This window comes from Phyllostomus hastatus, unplaced genomic scaffold (assembly GCF_019186645.2).
Source record: "Phyllostomus hastatus isolate PE091 unplaced genomic scaffold, TTU_PhHast_1.1 phas_contig_1039, whole genome shotgun sequence".
NCBI classification, from domain to species: domain Eukaryota; kingdom Metazoa; phylum Chordata; class Mammalia; order Chiroptera; family Phyllostomidae; genus Phyllostomus; species Phyllostomus hastatus.
Genome location: NW_025333509.1, coordinates 1,787 through 21,179, shown reverse-complemented (window position 1 = coordinate 21,179; position 19,393 = coordinate 1,787). Strand labels below are relative to the sequence as shown.

General features: G+C 50.0%; 1 protein-coding gene and 1 pseudogene across 1 annotated transcript; both read left to right on the top strand.

Annotated features, from left to right (window-relative positions):
- Positions 1-92: 92 nt before the first annotated feature.
- On the top strand, positions 93-3,178 carry LOC123815759 (annotated as a pseudogene).
- Positions 3,179-5,804: 2,626 nt separating this feature from the next.
- Positions 5,805-11,266, top strand: LOC123815742. The gene is made up of 2 exons (XM_045834290.1): positions 5,805-7,416; positions 10,271-11,266. Exon 1 carries the CDS (start codon positions 5,819-5,821, stop codon positions 6,872-6,874), a length of 1,056 nt encoding a protein of 351 aa, XP_045690246.1. The 5' UTR covers positions 5,805-5,818; the 3' UTR covers positions 6,875-7,416; positions 10,271-11,266.
- Positions 11,267-19,393: the final 8,127 nt, after the last annotated feature.

Genomic DNA, 19,393 nt, shown 5'->3' with positions numbered 1-19,393 from the left:
TTGAGCTTCCCACCCACAGTTAAATGGGCCATGGTAACCCCCAAATGAGCTATAGGTTGACTATTCCATAGGGCCTCCCACAAGCATCCAGGATGCAGTGAGGCTGGGGTATTTACAGACATATGTGCCCAGTGGTGTTGAGGATGGTCCCTCTGCCAACAGTAATAACAACAGTTTTTGAAATGGGGACCAACTGATCTTTCTCTTGTTTCACAGACATGCAGCCACAAGACTGTGGCTGCTGAGTCTCTTTTGTTCCTCCATAGCTGTCTGTTAAAACTAAAAGATAATCTTCTATTAATTTAATAGAACATTCTTGGGTCTGGATAATGTGTCTGTTCAATGCTGCCTCCTTAGCTTCAGTGTCAGCAAAATGACTTCCTTTCCCTTCCCTTCCATGGTGGCAGCTTTAGAATGCCCCAGAATTTTGATAGTGGCCCATTGTTTGGGGTCCTGTTTGGCATCTAATAAATCTGGAACCAGTTTTGCATTTCTTTGTGGGCTGCCCTGAGGAAATAGAGGCCTCCCCTCTTCCCTGTCATCCCACACTCACGGCTGCACCAGGTGCACAGGACTCTCAGGGTAAACATGGGCTACTGGACCTTCGTCCAGGTGACAAGCCCGAGTTAGAGCAGTGAGTTCAGCGTGCTGGGCAGATTTTACTTCCAGGCGATGAGAGCTCTCTATTGTGTCTACCATGGAAGTTACTGTATTTCCCTCTCAGTAATGTCCCTGTTCATCCTTCAGATAAGATCCCTCTGTAACCAAGTTAAAGGCGCACCATCAATAGGAGTTTCCTGTAAATCACTCCTAGGAAGCAGTAGGTGGTCAGTCAGCACAACACAACTGTCTCCATGGTGTAAAGGGGGTAACAGCTGCAGCGTTAAGGTGATGACACCAAGTTAAAGTGACATCAGAAGCAGAGAGCAGGACACTTCCTGAGAAGCCAAACAATAGTCAGAGACGTGTTAAGTGTGATGAGAGGACAATAAAGAGTCAGCGGAATGAGGAACATAAATAGTTAAATGTGATTCCTGAACCCCTCACGTCCAAAGAGGAGCAGATCTGGCCGTCATACAGGAATGAGGCGGGAAGTTCTCTGTGTCGGAGGACCAGTCAAAGTTCTCGGATAAGAAACTCCTGACTCTGCCCCGTGTGCCATTGGGTGAACGAGCAGCCAATCAGCGTCACATGGGGTGCCCTATATAAAGCCTCACCGAATCGGAACTCATTATTTTGTCAAGCTCTCTTTCGGGTGATGGCACGGATAATCGTCCTGTTGCTCTCCGGAACCCTGACCCTGACCGAGACCTGGGCGGGTAACTGCGGGATCGGGAGGGAACGGCCTCTGCGGGGCAGAAGCGAGGGGGCCCAGCGGGGTCGCAGGACCGGGGACGGCAATAGCCCAGCACCCTCCGCCCAGACCCCAACCCTGACCCACCCCGACTCCGCCCCACCGCCTTCCCGCACCCCAGCTCTCAATCACCGCCCCCTTTTTCCATCTCCCCTCCCACCGCCCCCGCCACTGGCCCTGCACAGGGTAGGGGGGTGGTACGCCGTGTACGAACCAGGCCACGGGAAGAACCGGTACATCGTCGTGGGCTACGCGGACAACACGGAGATTTTGCGGTTCGACAGCGACGCCGCGAACCCGAAGTTGGAGCCGCGGGTACCATGGCTGGCGCAAGCGTGGGTGGAGCAGGAGCACCCAGATTTTTGGAAGGACCAGAGGGTGGAAATCAAGGAACATCAGCGGATGAACACAGCGACCCTGAACAACCTGCGGACCCACTACAACCAGAGCGAGGACGGTGAGCGGGCGCGCTGGGTCCGGGTACAAGCCCCATCCCCACGGACGGGCGAGGGTCGCCCCGGGTCTCCGCATCTGTGCAACACCCCCGGGCTGCGCCGTGGAAATGGTGGGGCTCAGTGGTGCGGTGATGACCACAGGGGCTGGCGGGGTCAGGGTCTCACACCCTGCAGGAAATGACCGGCTGCGACCTGGGGTCCGGCGGGCGCTTCCTCCGCGGATTCAGTCAGTTCGCCTACGACGGTGCCGACTACGTCGCCCTGAACCAGGACCTGCGCTCCTGGACAACGGCCGGCCGCCAAAGTGGACCCAGTCGCCGTGAGCAGCTTGGTGCAGGTCCCCGAGACAGACATTAGGAGGTTGTTCCTGAAGGTTACATGTGTGTGCCGCCTCCAGCTGCTCCTGCAGAAGGGGAAGGAGATGCTGCAAAGAGCAGGTGCCAGGGCGCGGGCCTTGCAGAGGAGGTGACCTGTGGGCTGGGGCGTCTTCCTACAAGGAGAGGAGGGGAATGAGGCAGTGACAGAATGTCCCTCAGTCTCCGAAGACGAGAGTCCAGGTTTCCTTATTCTGTGACTGCCCCACGGGCCCAGCTTTCTCTAAAGGACAATAAGGGACCCAGCCTCTCCCTGAAACACCCCACAGTGGTTCCCTCACACCCTGCAGCACCTGGTGCACCAGGACGCTCTCCCTGGTTCTCAGGCTGAGACCTTCTCTGGAGACCTCACTCAGGGTTTTCTGAGTCATTCAGCCTCCACCTGAGTCTGTGTCTCCCTTAAATACCTGGACACTCCTACTCTAGGTTATGGATCTGAGTCTACGCCATTCAAGGAAATAGGAGATTATCCTAGATGCCTCTGCCAGGCCTGTGTCTCAGTGGTATTCTCTCTTCCCCCACCCCACTGTCCTGTCCACTCTCAGGATGGTCACATGAGCACTGCTGGAGTGTGCCATGATCATGCAGAGTTCCTGAATTTTCTCACCCACCCCTCAGACCCTCCAAAGACACTCCTCATCCACCACCCCATCTCTGACCATGAGGTCACCCTGAAGTGCTGGGCCCTGGGCTTCTACCCTGTGGACATCACCCTGACCTGGCAGCGTGATGGGGAGGACCTGACCCAGGACACGGACCTGGTGGACACCAGGCCTGCAGGGGACGGGACCTTCCAGAAGTGGGCAGCTCTGACTGTGCCCCCTGGAGAGGAGCAGAGATACACGTGCCATGTGCAGCACCAGGGGCTGCCTGAGCCCCTGACTCTGAGATGGGGGTGAGGAGGGGGGTGTGGGCACAGAGCCTCTCCTCAGGGTGTCCCTGAGCAGGGTCAGGACTCAGGCCTGAGGTTGACCTCTCACCTTTCCCCTCGCAGACCCCCCTCCTCAGACCACCATCACCATCATGGGTCATTGCTGCTGCCCTGGGTCTCCTTGGAGCTGTGGTCACTGGAGCTGTGCTGTGGAGGAGGAAGAGCACAGGTGGGCAAGGGGAGGGGCTGAGTTTCCTGTCCCCCTGGGGGTCAAGCCCAGGTGGAAGTGTGCTCTGCCTCATTAATGGACATCATGTCCCCACACGGGTGCTTGTCCTTCTGGGGCCTATTTGCTAACACTGACTCTTTAGTGAGGCCTGTGGGAAAGTCTGGGACACATTTATCACCTGATAATTCTAGTGATGGGGACTGATTCCCGGCTCTCACAGTCAGAGGGATGGTCCCTGCTGAGGACAGACATCCACTGGGCAGTTTGGTCCAGTCCCTGCACACATACTTTCTCTGTATTTCCTGGTCCTACCCTGGGTGTTCAGTCACAGTTCTGGAACCTTCCCTGTGCTTCAGGAGTGTGGGGTTCCTTTAAGGTCACAGGACCCAGCTTTCCCCCTGACTTCTCACAGAACATTTTCTTCCCACAGGCAGAGGCAGGGAGAGCTACACTAAGACTGCCTATAAGTCTGGGTGTTGGGAGGTGATGTCTGGGACCCTTGGGAGAGTGTGGGCTAGAGGCTGTGAGGGGGGCTCCCCCACCCCATAACTCTGCTGTTGTGTCTTCCCCAGGCAGCAACAGTGCCCAGAGCTCTCAAATGTTTCTTACAGCTCCTAATGGTGAGACCCTGAGGGCATGAAGTGGTGGTCATTGGGATCGAGGGGCACCACTGGGTTTTGGGGATTTTCAGAGTAGGCTGTAGGAGAAAGTGACACTTCTGAGACTGGCCTGAGTTTGTTCATGACAACTCTCTTTCCCAGTGTGACAGAGCTTTGTTCCTTGGACTCGGTGCTAAAACAGTCACTACAGCCTCCCCTTGGGACTTTGAGGATCCCTGACTGCTGTTTCTGCAACTGGCATTGGAATGTGTCTATGTTTTTATCAGCATCATTTCAGGAGGTGGTCACCAGGCCCCTCTCCCTACAGCGACCTGTGTCCTCTCTCCTGCGGACAGTCCTGTCCTAGTAGAGTTGGGGTGAGACCATCTTCATCTTGCTCATTCCTCGTCTAGGTCATCTATGTTCCTCTTTTGTCCTTGCCACTTCAGGAGAACCTTGTCCCACCAGGATCTGGGATCCCAGGGACTTGAGGATCACCCATCTCCTTGTGGTGGCTCCAGGGCTGTGCTCAGTGAGGGCTTCCTGAGGCCACGTCAGCCTGGGCTCAGGCCTGGGTCTGTCCTGCAGCCCCTATCTTTTGGGTACTTGTGCTTTGTTTATTTTTGCAGATATTGTACCTTTTCTGACTATTTAAAAGTAAGTTATTACAGTATTTATATTAAATGATAGGGGTGTGTCTTTTTATTAAATGTATTGGGGTGCACTTGTTCATAGGATGGTATAGGTTTCAGGTACACATTTCTACGATACAGGATCTGTACATTGCACTGTGTGCCCACCCCCCAAGGCAAGCTGTGGAGGATACCAGCTGTAAGGAGTAGGGAAAAACATGGACCATGAGAAAATAGGAACCTAGCTAGCTAGAGCCAGGAGATTACTAGGTTACTGAACACACATCCTGCCTTCCCGCCTTGTACAAGAATGCTTGGTTTGAAATTCCCGCACACAGTGTTTGTAAGCAAATTGCTAACTGCCACATCTGATTCTGTATAACGCTTGCTTGCCCGCCCCTATATAAGGACGTAGTTGTAAGCGCTCCGTGCGTCTCTTGTTTGCAGCCCCTTGTGGGTACTGTGTCTCTGGACACTCTGAGAGTTCACCCCTGTGCAGGTTAAACTTGGCCAATAAAGTAACATCCTTGATTCCCTGAAAGTCTCCAACATTTGTTCTCGTGTTTGCTGGATGCAACATTTGGAGGCCCCAGCGAGATCTCCCTCGGTGGAGTTTTGGTTCGGAGACCGGAGGGGCAGCTCGAGCTGAGTAAGTATTTGCTGAGGATCCTCTTTTGGTTTCTGGGCTCCAGAGCAATCTTACCCTGAGGTAGTAGGTGGGACGCCACCGGTAACCTACCCAGGGATTTTCAAAGGCGGGACGCCGCTCTTTGAAATTTGGTTTCAGTAATCTTAGGAGTGACCAGTCACGTTAGATTTCCTCTTTCCCTGTGCCGCACTGTGCTGTGATTAGTTTTGGATTATATGCTTAGTTCGTATGTGAGAGATATTGCATTGTCTGTCGCCTTGTTGGTTTGTGTTGTTTGTTTCTTCTCCTTCATCCCAGACATTATTAGAATGGGCCAGCAGGAGTCGGTGCCAGGATCCCCACTCGACTGCCTCCTTAAGAATTTCTCCAATTTCCAGCAGTGGGCACGAGGGTATGGAGGACCCCCACCGGATCCGGAATTTTTAAGAACATTAAGCCAGCTCGAATGGCCCACTTTTGATGTTGGATGGCCCTCGGAGGGGACCTTTGACTTTCCCACCCTCTTTGCTGTTCGAGCCACAGTATACAGGGTTCCCCATCCAGATCAGTTCCTCTATATAGATGCCTGGGTCAACATTGCCACTGAGCGGCCCCGGTACATCAAGAAGTGCAGGGTGGAAATCAGGGAGGGAGGCGGGCAGTGTGCCTAGCATCAATGGGAAATAAGGCAAAGGGGAGGGGAACTGAGACCCCGGTCACTGCATCAGGCAGGCCCCTGGGGCAGTCGAGGCTGTACCCCATCTTACCAGGACCGCCAGAGAACCATTTAGACCCTGTGAATGCACCCCTGCCTTATCCCCGGAAGGAGGAGCCTGATTCTTCCTTGCAGGATATAGGCAGATTTTCCAGCCCACCACATATGCGAGGGGGAACCCGCTATGGAGCGGGTGCAGGAGGCGCCGCCATCTTGCCTCTCCAGGAGGCGCCCCTGGCACCTGATGCCCCGCCTCGAGCACCCCCATGGTTAATCTATGTTCCCTTTTCCACTAGTGATTTGTATAATTGGAAGCACCAGAATCCCCCATTTTCTGAGAAACCCCAGGGATTGATTTCCCTCCTAGAAACTATTTTCAGGACTCACCAGCCGACCTGGGATGATTGTCAGCAGATTCTGCAGACTCTCTTTACATCAGAGGAAAGAGACCGTATCATAAGAGAGGCTGCAAAATCTGTACTTGGAGAGGAGAGAGAGACAAGAGCTGGTAGAAGGGAGATCGAGGACATTCTCCCCTCTCAACCCCCTGCTTGGGACCCTAATACTACTGGGGGAAGGGACGCGCTCCTCCAGTATTGCTGGGCTCTACTCAGGGGACTCAAGGCAGCAGCAAGGAAACCTACCAATTTTAGCAAAGTTAGCGAGGTTATTCAGGGCAGAGAAGAATCCCCCGCCACATTCTTAGAGGTACTCATGGAGGCATATAGAGTATATACTCCCCTAGACCCTGAGGCAGAAGAAAATCGAAGACTAATAAACATAGCTTTTGTAACACAGGCTGCCTCAGACATTAGAAAGAAACTACAGAAAATGGAAGGTTTTGAAGGAGAAAATAGAAGTAAATTGCTAGAAATAGCTCAAAAGGTTTATGTGAATAGAGACAACCCAGAAGTCGGTAGAACAAAAGAAGTCACCAAAATCCTGCTGGCAGCACAGCAACCCCCAACTAAGGGCAAAGGGAAAGGAGGGGGCCCACAGAGAAGCCAGAAGTGGTGAGTAGATAAAGACCAGTGTGTGTACTGCAAGGAAAAAGGACATTGGAAATGGAACTGCCCCAAGTTATTGGCAGAAGGATCAGAGCCGCAAAAGGGCCCTGAGGTGCTGCTCCAAACCCTGGACTGATGGGGCCAGGGCTCCATTCCAATTGGCTCCCAGGAGCCCATGGTCACCTTGACGGTCGAAGGTAAGCCTATAGACTTCCTGGTCGACATGGGAGCCACCTACTCAGTCTTAAAGCAACCTCAAGGACAGATACAAAAGGCAACTACCAAAATAGTAGGGGCTACGGGCAAGGCAGAAGCATATCCATGGGCCACTGCAAGAATAACTAACCTGGGAAAAGGAACAATTTACTCACTCTTTTCTAGTTATTCCAGATTGCCCCTACCCATTGCTTGGGAGAGATCTATTGCAGAAGCTTTGGGCTACCGTTACCTTCAGGCGAGTAGACGGTCCCTCAGAAAGCCGGGAAGCTGGAGTCAACCTAGACATAACTGTTCCGCTGTCTGAGGAATATCTACTGGCCACCATCCAAGGAGGTAAGGAAGAGACAACTGGGGTCCGGAACGATCTCCTGGCAAAGGTACCTGGTGTATGGGCAGAGACCAATCCACCTGGATTGGTGGCTCACCAACCCCCGTCCTGGTGCAATTGTTGAGCACTGCCAGCCCGGTCAGAATTCGGCAGTATCCAGTCCCAGCACAAGCCCAGCAGGGGATTGCGCGGCACTTGCAATGCCTACTCGAAGCAGGGATACTCCGACAGTGCCAGTCAGCCTGGAAGACCCCTCTACTCCCAGTCCAGAAGCCGGGACACTTGACTACCACCCTGTGCAGGACTTATGAGAGGTGAATGCGAGGATAGAGACAATCCACCCCATGGTACCCAACCCGTATACCCTGCTAAGCTCGTTGCCACCAACACACACCTATTATTCAGTCCTAGACTTGAAGGATGCATTTTTCTGTATCCCGCTGGCACCCCAGAGCCAAGACATCTTTGCCTTTGAATGGAATGATCCCGAGAATGGGCTAGTGGGCCAATTCACCTGGACTCGGCTGCCACAAGGGTTTAAGAACTCCTCCACCATTTTTAATGAGGCCCTAAGCACAGACTTACAGGCTTTTCAGTCGTCACCCCCATCAGTGGTGGTATTGCAGTATGTTGATGACATCCTCATAGCCTCGAAAAGCAAGGAAGAATGTGAAATGGCCACCATGGACTTACTGCGGGACCTCGAACAGATGGGGTATAGAGTCTCTGCCAAGAAGGCCCAAATTGTGACGCAAACTGTAAGTTACTTGGGGTATAACTTGCAGGGGGGCCAGAGGACCTTGTCCAGCCGGCGGATTCAGACAGTCCTGCAAATCCCAGAGCCCACCACCAAATGACAGGTGCGTGAATTCTTAGGAGCGGTAGGATACTGCAGACTCTGGATCCTGGGTTTCACAGAATTGGCCAGACCCTTATACGAATTAACCCGGGGAAAGGAAGAATCATTCACATGGACTGACAAGGAAAGGCAGGCATTCCAAGCATTCAAGGAAGCATTAGTGGCTGCCCCAGCCTTGCCTTTGCCTGACCCAGCCAAGCCCTTCTGGTTCTTTGTAGCCAAGAAAGGAGGGATTGTGCTAGGAGTACTTAGCCAGAAACTTGGGCTGTGGAAGAGACCGGTGGCCTACCTGTCCAAGAAGTTAGACCCAGTAGCCTCTGGGTGGCCCACCTGCCTGAGGGCACTTGCTACCATGTCAATCCTAGTCAAAGAGGCAAGCAAATTGACTTTGGGCCAAGACATACAGGTGATCAGTGAACATTATGTTGAACAGGTCCTCAGGGCACCTCCTGATCGGTGGATATCCAACACCTGGCTAACACAATACCAGGCACAGCTGCTTAACCCATCATCTGTTTGTTTCCTGAAAACCACGGCCCTCAACCCAGCTACTCTTCTGCCGGTGCCAGGCTCCACTATAGTCCATGATTGCAAACAAATTCTGGACACAGTGACTGGCTCTCGCCCAGATTTGAAGGACCAGGCATATGAAAAATTTGATCTGACTTTGTTCACGGATGGTAGCAGTTTTATCACAAACGGGTTGAGACATGCAGGGGCAGCAGTAACCACTGAAGACGAAATATTATGGCAGAAGGCTTTGCCTGCAGGAACCTCTGCACAGCGGGCTGAGCTAATTGGGCTAACAAAAGCCTTGCAAATGGTGGAGGGAAAAACTGCCAACATTTATACTGATAGTCTTTTACTGATATGCCTTTGCCACTGCCCACATACATGGAGCCATATACGAGGAACGAGGCCTCTTAACTGCAGGGGGAAAAGACATTAAGAATAAGGATGAAATCCTCGCTCTATTAGATGCTATATGGTTACCTACTAAGGTTGCTATTATCCATTGCAAGGGACATCAGAAAGGAGATTCACCAGTTGTAAAGGGAAATCGGCTGGCAGACTCAGCTGCGAGGGAGGCCGCATCTGGTCCCCCAGAGACTGTGCTCCCTCTCCTGCCTCAGCCTACGCTACCCCCTCACCCCAACTATACACCTGAAGAAGAGCAAGATGGAAAGAGACTAGGGGCAACACGGAATCAGCAAGGATGGATAGAGTTACCAGACTCAAGGCTCTACCTGCCCCAAGGACTTCTAAGGCAAATTATTAAGGACATTCATACCAGCACGCATCTAGGACAGACTAAGGTAGAGCAGCTAATATGCCGGTACTATTACAGCCCAGGAATGAAAAGTGCCATCCAGTCAGTTGTCTCCAGATGTAGCATGTGTGCTAGAGTGAACCCACCAAGTAAGAAACTGCCTCCCTTGGTCAGGTATAGAGGAAGTACACCAGGGGAACTATGGGAAATAGACTTTACTGAAATGACCCCTGGAAAGTATAGCTATAGGTATCTATTAATAGGTATCTATTAGTCTTAATAGATACCTTCTCCGGGTGGGTAGAAGCTTTCCCCACTCGAGGAGAAACAGCATCCGTGCAGTGCAAGATTCTACTACGGGAGATTATACCCAGGTATGGCATACCCCTTGCCCTAGGCTCAGACAATGGGCCGGCTTTTATATCTGCCATATCACAAGAGTTAGACACGGAATTAGGTATTAAGTGGAAGCTACATTGTATATATAGACCACAAAGCTCAGGACAAGTAGAAAGAATGAATAGGACTCTTAAAGAAACCATAATTAAGTTAAGAGAGGAGACCAGAGAAAACTGGGTCGAGCTACTCCCTTTTGCCCTTTTTAGGACACAGTGTACCCCTTACCTGAAGAAATGGTCACCATATGAAATCATGTTTGGGCAGCCGGGTACCACTTGTACCCCAACTGACCACTGAAGAACTGGAAATGTCTAATCATAACTTCTTAAAGTCCTTACAGGCACTGCAGCATATTCGACGTGAGGTGCGGACCCTCTGACAGGCGATCCAGGCGGAGAAGGCTGAAGGTGCCAAACTACCGGAAGCACCAGAACCTGGACAATGGGTGTGGATCCTGAACCATAGGAGGGGCAACCTAGAGCCTTGGTGGACTGGACACTTTCAAGTACTGCTAAGTACCCCCTCCGCCATTCAGGTGGCTGAGAAGCCCTACTGGACCCACCTCTCCCACACTAAGCCAGCCCAACTGCCCAGGGATAGCCAGCAAAAATGGCAAGTCAAGCAAAAGCCAGGAGAACCCTTGAAACTCACCTTCTCCTCTGTCTAGGGCTGGTAGTATCCTGGTGTCTGGCCTGCTCAGGGTTAGAGAGACAGGAATGGGTCTTAATTAGAATGGCAGATGGGACTGCGCTTGCTGAGAATTATACTTGGGGAGGGGAAGAGACACTTAACCTGATTGTTGATCTGTCTAAACTTTTTGGAGACAGTCTGTGGGACTCATCACTCTCTGACAGATTGGGAAGCAGTAATCTGTATACCTCTTCCGGAATTGTGGGTGGAGGAGCGCCATTAAGGCCATTAGTGGAAGATGAAGAAGAATTCCTGCACAAACAACTAAGTTGAACAACAGCATATGGGTTTCCCACTCCAGATAGGAAATGGGCACGAGGGTGTGGATATGAAGGTGACTTTTACTGTAAAAGCTGGGGTTGTGAAACAAAAGTAAGCCCATTAGAATGGACCCCTGGAGGAGGAAGTGATTCACATATTAAGCTTACCAGACTCAAAGATAGAGACAGCGAAGAAGAAACATCCAACTGGTATGCCTCTATATTTAAAACCTCCCCATGGCTGACCACCCTTTTATCTGCAATCACAGGACCCCTTCTTTTGCTTCTGTTATTAGTTACTATAGGGCCCTGTATTCTAAATAAAGTCATAGCCTTTATTAAAGAAAGAATAGAAGTAGTAAAGCTAATGGTTTTATCTCAACACTATACCATTATTCCTAATGATGAAGAGTCAAGGGTTTGACCAAACCCCCCAAGAGAAAACGGGGGAATGTAAGGAGTAGGGAAAAACTTAGACCATGAGAAAATAGGAACCTAGCTAGCTAGAGCCAGGAGATTACTAGGTTACTGAACACACATCCTGCCTTCCCACCTTGTACAAGGATGCTTGGTTTGAAATTCCCGCACACGATGTTTGTAAGCGAATTGCTAACTGCCACATCTGATTCTGTATAACGCTTGCTTGCCCGCCCCTATATAAGGACGTAGTTGTAAGCGCTCGGCACGTCTCTTGTTTGCAGCCCCTTGTGGGTACCGTGTCTCTGGACACTCTGAGAGTTCGCCCCTGCGCAGGTTAAACTTGGCCAATAAAGTAACATCCTTGATTCCCTGAAAGTCTCCGACATTTGTTCTCGTGTTTGCTGGATGCAACACCGGCCAGCAGTATCCATCTTGGCTGCGGATGCTCGCCGAAATATGCTAAAAACATACACAGAGACAACCAGGTCCTGTGGGGGAGTAGGAACAGAAGGGCCACTCCTCATGTGGGGAGCACCTTGGCCACCCTCTCTCTGGTGGGGAGAGCACCTCGTTCCCCTTCCAGAGAGGCTTTTTATTGGTTTCGTTTGAATAAGAATTCAGGTAAAAGCTCATTACTCATTGCTAGGAAGTAAGGATCAAACAATAGATAACAAGGAAGTCTGAGGGCCTATTCTGAGTCAGGGCCAAAGAGCTGTAAAATTGTAAAGAGCGAAGAACTTACTTCTTCCTTGGACCCTTATCTTTCAACTCAGAGCATTCTAAACAAAGCAGGTTTCACAGGAATTTACATGTTCTACTTAGGCCTGATCACCCAGGGAACCCGCCCTTTTCAGCACAGGGCTGCACCACTCTGTCATTGTTTCAGGCTTAGGTGGACCAAAGGAACTAAGGTAACCAAGCGATAAGATTTTCTCCCAGATGATGAGAACTCAGGCTATGTCAAAGCCGAGGAGCGAGGGTCCATCACCCCTTTTGCTGTAGCCCCCAAAGTCCTTTCTTGGGGGCCTCCCACGTGATCGTGCCTGTCTTAGGTCATTTCCCCCTTGGGGAATCTTACCCGTCATTGGCTAACTGACCAAGAATTGGCGTTCAGTTATGAATGAAGCAGTGGAAGCAGCGCTGCTGCCAGGGAGATAAGCTTTTGTCTCCTTGCTGGTTTATGATCAAAGGCTACTCCCTCAGCCTTAGCCTTGGTGGGGGTTACAGTTTCTGATACCAGGCAAGGCAGTTCCCAACACAAACCATCCTCCCTCACCAGGTATGTGAGCCCCTCTGGGCTCCTCCTCCCCCAATCCCCTTCCCTCTGGGAACCACCACACTGCTGTCTGTGTCCCTGAGTTTCAGGTTTATGTCCCACATATGAGAGAAATCGTAGGGTTTTAGCTTTTTCTGACCAAGTCACTAATCGTGATATTCTCCAGGCACATCCATGTTGTTACAGAGGGCAGTATTCTGTGTTTTCCTGTAGCAGAGTAGTTCTCATCTCATCCTCCTCTGGGTGTCCCCATCTGACAGCAACAGGAGGCATTTTGCCTGTCATTGTCCCCACATGACCAGGGTGGCCCCTGCACTCAGGAATCTGTGCTGTCGAGAGAGGAAGTTTCAGACTCATCCTGCTCTTACCTCCCTGGGCGTGATTGTTCTCCCACCTTTTCCCAGCCTCCTCCAGGGAACCGGATTCTGGAATCAGCAGAGAGCAGGGGGCCTGTAATGTCTCATCTCAGACACGTTCCTCCTGCGATTCTGCTCTGCTTGGCCGCCGTCTCCCCCGGCCTTTCACTGTAGTGGGGGCCCCAGTGCAAACTCGGGCATTCACAGAGCAGAGGCCCCTGCACGTTTAGGGGAGCAGCACTGTGGGGACGTGTGGGGGCATCAATGGCAGCGTGAGTGCAGGTTGTGCTGTGGCTGCCACAACACAGCTGGGGGCTGGGGCCACATCAATAAAGACACTGTCACTAGAACAGAGAGGTGTCCTACAGTGATGGGTCAGTCAAATAGTAGTTTTTGAGTACCATGTAGATGACACACCATTTTTACATCTGGAATATAGACATACTTTGGAGATGTTTCTGGTTCAAGTCCAAACCACCACAATAAAGCAAATATCCCATTGAAGTGAGTCACAAAATGTTTTTTGTTTCCTCATGAATATAAGTGTTAGGCTCATGCTGTATTGTAGTCTATTACGGGTTCAATACTGTTATGTCTAAAAGGTAATGAACACGCCTTTATTAAAATACATGTTCTTGTTAATAAAAATGCTCACAATCATTCAAGCCTCTAATTAGTTGTAATCATTTTGCTGCTGGGAAATCTTACTTTCAATTATAAAACAAACACAGCCTGGCCAGGGGGCTCGGCTGGAGCGTCACCCACACACCAAAAGGTTCTGGGTTCGATCTCTGTTAAGGGCATGTGCCTGGCTTGCAGGTTCAATTTCTGTTTGGGACAGATACATGAGGCAACTGGTCAATGCTTCTCTCACATCTCTATCTCTCTCTCTCTCTCTCTCTATATATATATATATATCTATCTATCTCTCTATATATATATATATATATATATATATATATATATATATATATATATATATATATCTTTCTCTCTCTTTCTCTCTCCCTTCCTCTCTCTGTAAAATCAGTAACAACAACCCTCAGGTGAGTTTTAAATTAAAAACTGCAGTATCGGTGAAGTGCAATAGCATGCTGCACCCCTGTACGTCAGTGAACTCAGCATAGTCCAAATTGCCGACCTCACAGAACACATGTTGTAGTGCTCACCAAACCTTCACCCATTTATTAAGCCATTTCCAGTCACTTTAAGTTCATAAATATACAGCAAGGTGTGGAGACAACCCAGGAGGGACAGACTGTGTACCACAGGACAAGGGGACCACACAGCTCCCCAGTGATGTTCCCTGCGACAATCTGAGTTCCATGGGAAATTAGGGGTTCCTTCCCGCACATCCAAATATACCTTTTGGAGCTTCTGGCCATGGCTGGTTGAGTCCCCTGATTCTAATGGAGTGCCTCTTTGTAGCCTAGGAGTCACCCCAAACTTCCAGGGCTCTGTCTTGTAGACCTCAGGGGTGTCCATGTGGGGTTCAGAGAGCTGACCAGTCAGAAGGTGAGGATAGCTGCTTAAAGCAGGAACTGTTCCAGCATCCACTGTCCTTAATCCACTGCAGACACTGTTCTCATTCTGCAGATGCTGAGTCCTGGAAGGTCAAGGCCAAGGAGCCAAATTCCTTAGTGGCTTCCTTTGAGAGATCCTCCTAAAGTGAGCGCCCTCAGGTCATGGGGTCAGTCTGGCTGCTGGACTGAGAACAGAATCAGGACACAAGGGACCAGCGAGGCAAAAGGGAAAGGTGTGGGGAAGCTCCCATGGTTTCAGGCTGCAGGTACTGGGTGTTCTGACGGGGCTGTGAGTGGTGGACACAGTGGGAAGGGACTGGACACTGAATGCATTTGGAAGATGGATTTCACAGCATTTCCTAAGGATTCAGTCTGGGGTGTGGAAAAGGAGTCAAGGAGGGCACACAACATTTGTACTGTGCCAGCAGAAAGATGGGATTATATCAGCAGAGATGGGGAAGACTGTCAGCAGCATGTGTGGGAGAGGGGTGGGTTTTTCAAAAGTTCAGCTGAGGAGGTCAAGGTGAGATTTCTGTTAGAAACACCAGTGAGGTGTCAGGTTGGACAGATGAGTGTGGGGACCTTGAGGAGAAATGTCTGGGCTGGAGACATACACTTGGAGATGATGCTACAAGAATGACATTAAAGCCGTGAGCATGGATGAGGCCACCAAGGGAGCCAGGACTGTGAAAGAGGAAGAACAAGGACTGGACACTGCACCCACCTGTCCCGACAGTGGGGACGTTCACCTTGGTGACTCACCTAGGTTGGTGACAGTCACATCTGCCCGTCATACAGTCACCATTTGGTGTTTGTCATTCACTTGTAACTTATGGGGAGACATTCTGTGATTGTCCTGCTGTGCTCTTTACCACTTCTCCACTCACCTTCCTAGCTCCTCTCATAACTTCCACGTAGTCAGTAAAAATGTGCTGGTTGTCCCATATCTGTCCTCAACATTTATTACTAGCATGTAAGTACAGCTTAGGGAAAATAGTCAACAATATTATCATAAATATGTATGGTGTCAGATGGGAGCTAGAATTATCAGGGATATTACTGAATAAGCTATATACATGTTTAATAGGTATATATATTTTAATTCATGGACACAGACAACATATCATAATATGGAGGCTGGGGTTGGTGCAGGTGGGAGAGGGAATGTGGGGATAAATATTGATGGGAAAATAAAAAGAAAATTATTTTAAGTTGAAAAAGGTGCTAACTTGGACATCATGCCCAACATTGTGACCTCAGTTTTTCAGGAGAAATTTGAGTAGGTCTTGACAAGCCCACAAGCCATCCTGATCTCAGACAGATTTTCAACCACGCAATTTGTGACATGGTAGGGCCCAGGTTGGGGAAAGGACTTAAATGCACGCTTAAGGGTTTTTTTGTTTTTACTCTTTTCTGAGCAGGGAAAGGTCATTCACATGTTGTCACATGATATGAAAGGCACAGCGTTTTCTCTACCATGGGGTAAAGTCAAGCAGAAGATTGAGAAAGTGGCTCTCAGGTCAACATAATGAAAATCTCAGAATGCGCACTCTCTGGGATTATTCCCCTGAGTGATTTCTGGAGCTTAATGGTCCCCAATATTTTCCAATCAAAACATAAAAGGATTTCTATGTGGGATAGTGGGGGCTCACTCTGTTTCAGGAAAAGCCACAGACCAGACCTGAGGTGTGAGCAGCAAGAGCTGTGGGACTAGAACCCACAGGAAGACCAGCCTGGGTCACAGGGATGACAATGTGAGGGACTTGGGGATGGGGTACTGAGAAGAAAAGGAGTTGAAGGAAAGAGGCCAGTGGGAAACACCATGACATGAGCTCCTGGTCCAGATGTCCCTGCATCCCAATGACATGTGACTCTAAGCTCAGCTCCTCCCCAGGGAACAGGGGACAGTTTCTCTGCCTCCTTCCCGCTGCTCCTCAGGGCATCTCAGTACTGACCATCACTGTCCCCAGTCACCAGATGTGCCTGAGGGGGGATCTGCATGGGACAAGTTGCTGTAATTTAGAGACACCCCAAGCTCCCCACAGATGATGTCACTGACAGAACAGATGGCATGATAGTGGCATCTCTGTGGGGAGGTCAGGACCACACACTCTGTCCCTGCAACTGGGGTCAGGAGCCGCCCTGCCTGAGGAATCCCTGTACAGAGCTATGGGGCTCAGACCAGCCAGGTGAGGGCTGCCTTGTGTCCACTCTCAGGGCAGAACCGGGAGGGGTCAGCCCAAGAGGGACTGGGACCTGTTGGTGGGCAGCACCCTGGGTGGGATTGTGCTGAGCCTGGCTGGTTCTGAGCAGCCCCTCCTGCCTGGGCTGGGCAGGTGGGAGATGGGGAAGGGCTGGCGGTGTTTCAAGTGGGGCCAGACTCAGGAGGGTCCCTGCAGGTCCTTATGCCCCGGAGTCCCAGTTAGTGAGAGAAAGGGGTTGGTCCCTTGCAACCTGGGTGTAGCCTTGTATGGCAGGAGCCATGGAGCTCCTCCACCCTGAACAAAATCCCACTTTTCTGAGACTTCCTGGGTTTAGGGTTGGGTGTGAGGACAGGAGTGTGAATTGCCGTGCAGTATTCGGTTCTGACTGAAAAATCCTGGATCATGAAATGAGATCCAATGACAGGTATACACACACAGCTACAGACAGAAGGACACAGAGAAGTGTCTGCCCTTCAGGGACCCCCACACACGTTTTCCTGTTTCAAATCCCTCTGCAGGAGGTGCCGGCTTCTCAGAAAATTCTGCTGGGGCATCGTCACCCTCCCATGTGGTTACTGTGTGTGTGAGTGTCTCTCATGTTTCTGTCTCTCGTTAAATGGGTACACCTCTCTGCCCCTTCTTAATCTGAGGCAGCAGGAAAGTAAAAAGAATTTCGAATGAGATGAAGTCCCATTATTTTCCAAGTCTGCCAGAATTGGTGCATGTTATGAAAATAACTAATATATGGGGTTTTTTTTAATACAATCATGAATCAGACAATTCCTTCCTCAGTAACTCAATAGGGTGCTTAACATTTGAAAATATGGTGGACGGAATGCACCTTGGTAGAAGCTGTGGTCTGCATGTTTGTAACCATAAACCCATGTGCAGAATTTATAACCCCCAGCCCTGGCTGGTAGCTCAGTTGGATGCGGGCTGGATACCAGATGCATGAATAAGTTCAACAACCAATCAATGTCTGTCTGTCTGTCTGTCTCTCTTTCTCTCTTCCCATCTCTGTCTCCTTCCTTCCCTCTCTTTATGTAAAATCAATTAATAAATTGCCTTTTATAAAATAGATGATAAATCCCACAGATGTTATAAGAGGTGAGGCCCTGGCAGGTGCTCAGATCAGGAGGGTGGAGCCGTTGTGAGTGGGATGCATTTCTTAGAGAAGAGGCTCCAGAGAGACATCTTGTCCCTTCCCCACCTGTGAACTGACAACACAGTAAGGACCCGACCTGTACGTGGCGGTGCAGGAGCCTTGATCCAGGACTCACAGCGTCCAGAACTGTGAGCCATACACAGTGTTGCCTCCAAGTCACCTGGTCGGTGGTATTTTGTTACAGTGACCCAGAGGGACCAAGACAGGCCGATACTGAAAGGGTCTTGAGGCCCAAGTCCAGGGCTCCCTCAGAGGTCGCCATGGGGGACGGGAGGGAAGGGTTGTGCAGGTCCACACTAAAGAAAAGTCCTTCCGCACATCTGCCACTGCAGATGACTGCCCCTCTGACACTGCCCCTCTGTCCAGGGCCCGCCTTCTGCGTCTGCTGCCCTGGACACAGGATGGACTCTGTAGCCGGGCTTTTCTGTCCTCCCAAAGATGGGAACACTATTAGGTTCTTGGCTATAAATGTTATCATTTCCCCTCACCTTCTGGGCAAAGGTAATTAAAATAATCATAATGAATACTTACAGCCCCGGTGGGGTGGCTCAGTTGGTTGGAGCATTGTCCCTCAAAGCAAAAGTTTGGGTGTTGGGTCCCCGGCCAGGGCACACAGCCAGGTTGCTGGTTTGACCCCCAGTTGGGCGTGTGTGGGAGGCAAATGATAAATGTTCCTCTCTCACATCCACGTTCTCTCCATGTCTCATGATCTCTCTCCTCTTCCCTCTCTCTAAAGTCAACAACACATGTCCTCAGGTGAAGATTAAATGTAAAAACAATGACAGGAAGCAATACAAAATATGAGGATATTTTGTATTATATACAAAATAAAGAAATTTGGGGCTTCCCCCACCCCTCTGTAAGGACCAATCATAATCTTCCAAATGAACCTGTTGGCCACAAATTAGAATTACGGAGTTGTTTGTTTTTTCTTTTTCCCCACCAGTTGAAGAAAAAAAAAAGACAAGATTCTGTCGGGTATCACACAAACTGCTGATCCCTGGATGGGATGAGGTTTGTGGGTCTGGGTGGAAAAGGTGAAGGGATTAAAAAGTACAGATTGGTAGTTACAGAGCAGTCCCAGGGATGTAAAGGACAACCTAGGGAATATACTCGGTAACATTGTAATAGCTATGCCTGGTGCCAGGTGGCAATTAGACCTAATGGGGGGATCGCTTTGTAAATTATATAAATATCTAATCACTGCTACACACCTAACACTCCTATAATATTGTGTGACCACTGTAAAAAAGAAAAGAAAGAAACACTAGGATCCCGTTATTAAAAAATGCTTTAGGCCCTGGCTGAAAAGTTCAATTGTTTAGAGTGTCATCCCCATACGCCAAGGTTTTGGACTTCATCCCAGGTCAGGGCACGTACAAGAATCAACCAATGAATGTAAGTGAGTGGAATAACAAATCTCTTTTTCTCTCCCTCCCTCTGCCTTTCTCTGAAATCAGTTATTAAAAAAAAAGAATCAGCTAATGCAGAAAACAGTCATCTGGCCAAGACGAAGGTGTAGGAGGATACAGTTTGCCTCCTCCCACAACCAAAAGAAGG

Coding starts and splice junctions, on each gene's coding strand:
- LOC123815742 (XM_045834290.1), top strand. CDS start 5,819: ATGGGAAATAAGGCAAAGGGGAGGGGAACTGAGACCCCGGTCACTGCA.